Below are 8,418 nucleotides of genomic sequence, written 5' to 3'. Positions count from 1 at the left end.
GCAGCCCGGGGAATTCCCGATGGCATGGGGCTGCCTACAATGGGAAACCCCATTGGCCGACTGGCGAGACGAAGAATCCTGGGGGCCCGCCACAACAGATTTCAGGTGCGGTCGGAGGGAGAATCCCGCCCAAGGTGTTGGTGAATGGGATAAGTGGAGATTATATCCCAGTTCCATTGTATAAAGTACAATTGGAATGTGATTTATTATCAGGTCCTGTAGTTGTCAGAGTGGTTAAGAAGTTACCTGTAGACAGAGTAGACTTACTTTTGGGGACTAATTTGGCAGTTGGGAAGATTATAGCTTCACCCATGATTACAGAGTCTGAGGGAAGATAAGGAGACAAAACAGTTGCAGGAACCGTTTCCAGATATTTCTCCGTCATGTGTGGTGACCTGGCCAATGGCTAAACAAAGTTCGTCGCCAGAGATTAAAGTCACACCACAATCAGATGGTAGAGCAGCCAAAACTATCCTTGAGAATGAGGATAATTGTGGGGAAGTGTTTGCTAGGACTTCATTAACTGAGGCCCTGGAGGCGGACCCAGAGTTCTGTAGATTAGCACAGTTAGGTCTCATGGAAGTTGAGGCTGAAGGGGTTCCAAAGTGTTATTACATTAAGAACGGAGTTCTGAGGAGGAAGTGGAGACATCCTCATAGACCTGTGGATGAGGAGTGGATGTTTGTTCACCAAACATCGTAGGGAAATACTACGGGTAGCACGAGATACCAATGGCAGGACTTGTGGAAATTCGAAAACCCAGGCATCAGTCAACAGGCATTCTTCCTGGCCAGGACGGCAAAGAATGTAGTGCGATTCTGTAGAATTGGTCATACCTGCCAGGTACTAGGTAAACCGCAACACAGGATTAAACCCGTGCCTTTAATACCCATACCAGTGTTTTAAGGACCGTTTATTCGGGTATTGGTGGATTGCAGAGGATTGTTGTGTGAAATGAAGGCAGGGCATCAGTACATTCTTACTGTCCCGGATATGAGCATCTGAGTTCCGGAAGCTAATAAAAAGAATTACAGCTAAGGTAAGAGTGGAACAATTATTTACACGCTGTGGCGGACCCTTGGAAGTACAATCTGACCAGGATTCTAACTTTATATTTAAAATTTACCAGGCCATAATTCGTAGTTTAGGCATCAAGCAACTAAAGTCAACCACCTACCACCCACAAACTCATGGAGCTTTGGATATCATCAGACTCTCAAAACCATGATTAGGGCCAATTGCCAAGAATATCCAAGAGATTGGGACAAGGGATTATCCGAACGAATCTACTGGGTTTAGCCCATTTGAATGGTCTATGGACATGAAGTACAGGATCCATTAAAGTTGATGAAAGAGAAGTTTCTAAACCAAAAGGAAGAATCCTCAAGTTGGATTACGTGTCCATGTTTCTGGAAAGACTCACAGGAGCTTGTCGGGTAGCCCAAGCGCGTTTAAAGGTTTGGGGAGAAGGAAGGAAAATGTGGGCAGACAAACATACCAGTTCCAGAACATTCCACCTACAGACGAGGCACTAATTTTGTTGCCTTTGCAGGGACAACCTCTGAAAGCAACATTCAGGGGGTCCGATGAGGTAGTTAGGAGGGTGAGTAAGGTAACTTACCGCATAGATACTCCAGACCATTGAAAGAAGGACAGATTACGCCACATAAATATGTTGAAGAAATATGATCATAGGGAAGATAGGAAGGAACAAGAGTGGTAAAAGTGGAAGAGGACAGAGATAGAGTTAGGGGGGGGGGGGGGGGGGGTGTGGCTGAAAGTTCACAGAACGACCCTCCTGTGGTACAACTAGCAAATACGCTAATACCAGAACAGTTAGATACTGAGGTTGCATACTTAGGAGAGCAACACAAAGGTCTCATAAGGATCCTACAAAGCACAGGAAGATTGGTCGGGACACATCGGGGTGCACTACATTAACTGAACATGATGGAGGTGTGGGTGACTCCAACCCAATAAAACACCATCCATATCGACTGAACCCACAGAAAGTAGTTCAGATATAAGCGGAAATCCAACACATGTTGGAGAATCATTTAATTGAGCCGAGTAAGAATAGCTGGAGTTCGCCGGTCGTGTTCGTACCTAAGCCGGATGGGACAACCGGCTCTGTACAGACTGGTGGAAGACAAATGCCATCAACAAAATGGATTTGTATCCGATTCCCAGGTTGGAGGACTGTACTGATTGGATAGGCAATGCCTCATTCCTTTCAAAAATCAATCCGTTAAAGGGCGATTGGCAGGTTCCTTTAACCTCCCAAGGGTTAAAGAGATATCTGCCTTTGTGACTCCAAGGGGAGTGTATCAGTGTAAAGTATTGCCATTTAGATTTAAAAACGCACCAATTATACTTCAGCGACTGATGTACCAAGTGACTGCTCCGGTGCCTAACTGCGTGGTCTATTTGGACAATGTGGTAGTTTACAGTGACACGCAGGACCACGTAGGACACTTTGAGGGGTTATTTAACAACAGCAGTTGGCCAATTTAGTTATCAATTTGGCCAAAAGCCAGTTTGTGAAAGCTGGGGCAAGTAGTGGGACAGGGATGAGTGGTGCCCAGAACAGCCAAGGTAAGGACGTTACTAGATTTCCCCATTCCCAAAACAAAACGGGAGATTATGTGGTTCTTAGGCATGTGCGGGTTCTATAGCAAGTTTGAACCTGACATCAGTACCATCGCAGTGCCTTTGACAAATGTATTACGGAAACAAACAAAAATGGTATGTTTAGCAGAATGCCAAACAGCGTTTGTAAAACTCAAGGTCCTGATGGTAAGCAAACATGATTTTTCTAAACCCTTTAGAATAACTACAGATTCCAGCGACCTGGATGTAGGGACAGTGTTACTCCAGAATGGTGAGTCAGGAATAGAGAGGCTGGTGGCATACTTTTTTTTAAAAACTAAGTCTGTGAAAGAAAAACTACTCTACAATTGAGAAGAAATTGTAGCATTGTCACCAGCCCTTCAGCAATTTGAAGTTTATGTCCGAAACTGTCAGAATGAAACAAATGCCGTCCTGGGTGTAATTGAAGCAGAAACAATAACAGCAGAATCCAACCTCCGTAATCACTTGTGAAGTTGTTGGTGTTTCAGCAGGTTGGATAACCGAGTGAATCCCTTCCCACACTGAGAGCAGGTGAATGGCTTCTCCCCAGTGTGAACTCGCTGATGTATCTGCAGATTGGAAAACTGAGTGATTCCTTTCCCACACTGAGAGCAGGTGAATGGTCTCTCCCCAGTGTGAACTCGCTGGTGTCTCTGCAGGGTTGATGTTTGAGTGAATCCTTTCCCACATTCACAGCAGGTGAATGGCCTCTCCCCAGTGTGAACCCCCTGATGTTTCTGCAGGGTGGATGAATGACTGAATCCCTTCCCACACTGAGGGCAGGTGAACGGCCTCTCCCCGGTGTGAACTCGCTGGTGTCTCTGCAGATTGGAAAACTGAGTGAATCCTTTCCCACACTGAGAGCAGGTGAATGGCCTCTCCCCAGTGTGAGCCCCCTGATGTTTCTGCAGGGTGGAGGAATCACTGAATCCCTTCCCACACCGAGAACAGGTGAATGGCCTCTCCCCAGTGTGAACTCGTTGATGTCTCTGCAGATTAGATGACTGAATAAATCGCTTCCCACACTGAGAGCAGTTGAACGGCTTCTCCCCAGTATGAACCCGCTGATGTGTCTGCAGGCTGGATAACCGTGTGAATCCCTTCCCACACTGAGAGCATATGAACGGCCTCTCCCCAGTGTGAACTCGCTGGTGTATCTGTAGGTTGGATGACTGAATAAATCCCTTCCCACACTGAGGGCAGGTGAACGGCTTCACCCCGGTGTGAACCCGCTGATGTCTCTGGAGGTTGGATGAATCACTGAATCCTTTCCCACACTGAGAGCAGGTGAATAGTGTTTCTCCTGTGTGAACTCGCTGGTGTGACTCCAGACAGATTAGATGAGTGAATCCCTTCCCACATACAGAGCAGGTGAATGGCCTCTCCCCGGTGTGACTGAGTCGATGAGTTTCCAGCGCAGATGGGACTCTGTATCCCTTCCCACAATCACCACATTTCCAAGGTTTCTCCATGTTTTGTTACTCCTTGTGTCTCTCCAGGTTTGCCGGTCAGTTGAAACCTCTCCACACACAGAACACATGTACAGTCTCTCCCTGCTGTGAATGGTGTGATATTTATTCAAGCTGTGTAACTGGTCAAAGCTCTTTCCACAGTCAGTGCTCTGGAACATTCTCACTCGGGTGTGTGTGTCTCAGTGCTATTCCAGTCATACTGGTATTTAAAAGCTTTTGAAGTCAACAGATCGGGAAACCATTCTCCCTCTAGATTCAAAGACCATTGACATTTAGGCCCCAATGAATTGAGTGAGTCTGTGAGACCGAGACATGATGTTTGAGATTTCTGTCTGTAATTCCTCCTCTTCTAATATCCTGTAAAAACAGTTTGGAAAAGACATTACAATCAGCATAAGATCAAAATTCAGAACAGACAATTCTACTTACAATGGAACATTCTTTCCTCTTTCATTCCCATAAAGCTGTGAATCTTCATCCCACACACTCTCGCTCCATTCTCACTCTGCTGTATCTAATATTCACCCTCCTAATTCTCCTGAAGGTGCTGATACAGGCTGATTGATAGATCCTTGCTCACTGCTTCCTGTCCTGGACACGGGAACCATAACAAATCGGAGCTGCAGTCATCCATTTGGCCCATCGAGCCTGCTCAAACATTCAATGAAATCATTGGCCGATCTACCTCAGCACCATTTTCCCACACTATTCCCCATATCTTTTGTATCTTCAATATCTAGTAATCTATCAATCTTGACCTTGGAAATACTTGATGACTGGCGCTCCACAGTCCTCTGGGGTAGAGAATTTCAAAGCTTCATCCCATCCTTGAGTGAAGAAATCTCTCCTCAGGTCCCCGGTTCTGGCCGGAGACGTCAGCCGGTTGCGTGGAAACCTTGTCTCGAGGAGTGAGAACAATGAGTGGGCCCCGGCGGGGCTCCCGGGACCGTGCCGTGCCTGCGCACTGGAATGCAGAGACGTCACCGCGGAGCCGAATGATTCCTATTGTCTCATTCACGCAGATCTCTCACACAATTAAAGGTTCTGGTTTCCCCAGGAGGTGGCTGATTTTTAAGGGGACAGTAAATTAATATTGGCCAGGAAGCAGTGAGCAGGGATCTGTCAGTCAGCCTGAATCGGCACCTTCCGGAGAATTGGGAGGGTGAATATTAGACACAGCAGAGTGAGATTGGAGGGAGAGTGTGTGGGACGGAGATTTACAGTTTTTGGGGAATGAGAGAGGAAAGAATGTTCCAGAGAAACTACAATTGTCTGTTCTGAATTTCTACCCAGTACTGACAGTGATACCTTTTTAAAACGCCTTTTACAGGATATCAGAAGGAGAGGATTTGCAGACAGAAACCTCACACCTGCAGATCTGCAGATCTGCTCTATTCATTAGCCTTCAATTGTTGGATAAACGTTTGTCTATTCTGTCTACTGCAGAAGATTTTATGAATCAATTTGACTGGAAAAGCACCGAGATACACACATATCCGAGTGGTAGTGTTCCAGTGCACAGAATGTGGAAAGAGCTTTAATCAGTTATATAGCTTGAAGAAAACATAAAGAATTGGTGCAGGGAAAGACCCAACACGTGTGTGGACAAGGCTTCAACAAATGAATTGAATGTTGAGAGGCAGAAAGGCCTGCAAGGAGAAACAATGGAAATATGGGGGATGTGGGAAAGGATTCATATCCCCCACTGAAGCTGGAAACTCACCAGTCCTGATGGGTATTTTCCATCCTATATTAAATTGTAAGTCGTTGTTTTATTTTTTTCTTTATTTGTTCATGAATGTGGGCGTCGCTGGCTCGTCCAGCATTTATTGCCCATCCCTGAGGGCATGTAAGAGACAACCACATTGCTGTGAGGCTGGAATCACATGTAGGCCAGACCAGGTAAGAATGACAGATTTCCTTCCCTCACGGACATTAGTGAACCAGATGGGTTTTTACAACAATTTACAATGGCTCCATGGTCATCACTGGACTTTTAACTCCAGATTTTTATTTAATTCAAATTCCACCATCTGCCCTGGTGGGAGTCGAACCCAGGTCCCCAGAGCATCACCCTGGGTCTCTGGATTACTAGTACAGCAACAATACCACAACGCCACTGTCTCCACATAATAAGGGTAGGGACTTTGTTGATTTATTGTTTAAATATGTAGTATTATTTTAAAATTTAAAGGGTTTACTCATGGCAGGAGAGCTCAAAGCCTTGGTTTGGTCCTCTTGCTCCATGTGGCAATCCAGGTGCATTTCCAGTTCCCGGGACCAGCATTGTGTGCAGGAAGTATGCCCAGCTGCAGCTCCTGAAAGCTCGGGTTTAAGAGCTGGAACGGCGGCTGTGGAGCATCCATGAGTCTGAGAGCATTGTGGATAGCATGTTTAGAGAGGTGGGCACATCGCAGCTGAAGGGACTTGAGGAAGAAAGGGAATGGGTGACCGCCAGGCAGTCCAAGAGAAAGGGGAAGATAGTTCAGGCGTCTCCTGGGGTCCCGCTCGCAAATCAGTATTCCATTTTGGAGGCTGATGAGGCTGGTTCCTCCAGAGAGTATGAGCAGAGGCAAGTTTCTGGCACCACAAGCAGCCAGTTTGTACAGGAGAGGGGAAAGAGAGGAAGAGCAATAACAATAGGGGATCCTATTGTATCTGGAAAACCTCAGATATGTCAACCAGTATTTAAATCAAAGTTTTACCTAGGTGTCTTTTGATAGTGAGGAGAGCAAAGGACACAATACAAGTTCAACAATCTTTTGTTGAACAAAGTTAACCCATGAATTAACCCAAGTTTATATTCAAGAAATACCCAGGTTCAGTTATACTACCCGCAAATGTGGCTGGATTGAACTGTAGATCCGACCCTCAAACCTCTCTGGTCCATCATCACTAAGTTAGTCTCGCTGGCAGCTTCCTCCCTCCTTCTTTCTCTGGTCAGTCTGAGGATGGTCAGGGTCATCTCCCACATCAGGCTATCGCTGCTGGTGTGCCTTGGACATCTATTTTTATCCTCCTCCCTTCCCACCTTTCCCAGAAACTACTCTGGCTTCTGGCCATTGAGGTCTCGGGAGAGGGACCCAACACCCAATGGGTTTCTTGACGTCTGCTTGACAGGAGACTGGGCCCCGCCCCCAGATATCCACCTCAGTGGTGTTTGCTTGCAAATAACTTGTTGTTCTGGGTGCCCAAGAGTCTGACTTGATCTGGGACACTGACAATGGGCTTGTGCATATGAATAGAGTGCAATGATTTGTTGATGGCGAGTTGATAGGGCAGTTCCAGACTTGCCCTAGCAGCCTGTCTGAGTCTGTATGTTCGAACTTGACCAAGTCTGAATTCCAAGCAGGCCATTTGCTGTGCTGGCTGTAGTTTAATTTAAAGTGTCCAAGTCTTTAACATAGAACAAAGAACATAGAACAATACAGCGCAGTACAGGCCCTTCAGCCCACGATGTTGCACCGAAACAAAAGCCATCTAACCTACACTATGCCATTATCATCCATATGTTTATCCAATAAACTTTTAAATGCCCTCAATGTTGGCGAGTTCACTACTGTAGCAGGTAGGGCATTCCACGGCCTCACTATTTGCGTAAAGAACCTACCTCTGACCTCTGTCCTATATCTATTACCCCTCAGTTTAAAGCTATGTCCCCTCGTGCCAGCCATTTCCATCCACGGGAGAAGGCTCTCACTGTCCACCCTATCCAACCCCCTGATCATTTTGTATGCCTCTATTAAGTCTTCTCTTAACCTTCTTCTCTCCAACGAAAACAACCTCAAGTCCATCAGCCTTTCCTCATAAGATTTTCCCTCCATACCAGGCAACATCCTGGTAAATCTCCTCTGCACCCACTCCAAAGCCTCCACGTCCTTCCTATAATGCGGTGACCAGAACTGTACGCAATACTCCAAATGCGGCCGTACCAGAGTTCTGTACAGCTGCAACATGACCTCCTGACTCCGGAACTCAATCCCTCTACCAATAAAGGCCAACACTCCATAGGCCTTCTTCACAACCCTATCAACCTGGGTGGCAACTTTCAGGGATCTATGTACATGGACACCTAGATCCCTCTGCTCATCCACACTTTCAAGAACTTTATCATTAGCCAAATATTCCGCATTCCTGTTATTCCTTCCAAAGTGAATCACCTCACACTTCTCTACATTAAACTCCATTTGCCACCTCTCAGCCCAGCTCTGCAGCTTATCTATATCCCTCTGTAACCTGCTACATCCTTCCACACTATCGACAACACCACCGACTTTAGTATCGTCTGCAAATTTACTCACCCACCCTTCTGCGC

The 8,418-nt window shown here is 46.2% G+C and overlaps 1 protein-coding gene across 1 annotated transcript; it reads right to left on the bottom strand.

Moving 5' to 3' along the window:
* Positions 1–3,092: 3,092 nt before the first annotated feature.
* On the bottom strand, positions 3,093–4,737 carry LOC140418037 (uncharacterized). Its single transcript, XM_072501466.1, has 2 exons — positions 4,684–4,737; positions 3,093–3,908 (listed from the first exon to the last, which is right to left on the bottom strand). The coding sequence occupies exons 1-2, from the start codon at positions 4,735–4,737 to the stop codon at positions 3,093–3,095; spliced, it is 870 nt and encodes a 289-aa protein (XP_072357567.1).
* Between the last annotated feature and the right edge of the window lie 3,681 nt (positions 4,738–8,418).

Source organism: Scyliorhinus torazame, chromosome 5 (assembly GCF_047496885.1).
Source record: "Scyliorhinus torazame isolate Kashiwa2021f chromosome 5, sScyTor2.1, whole genome shotgun sequence".
Taxonomy (NCBI): domain Eukaryota; kingdom Metazoa; phylum Chordata; class Chondrichthyes; order Carcharhiniformes; family Scyliorhinidae; genus Scyliorhinus; species Scyliorhinus torazame.
The sequence above is the reverse complement of the archived record's forward strand: the minus strand, read 5'-3'. Positions and strand labels throughout refer to the sequence as shown.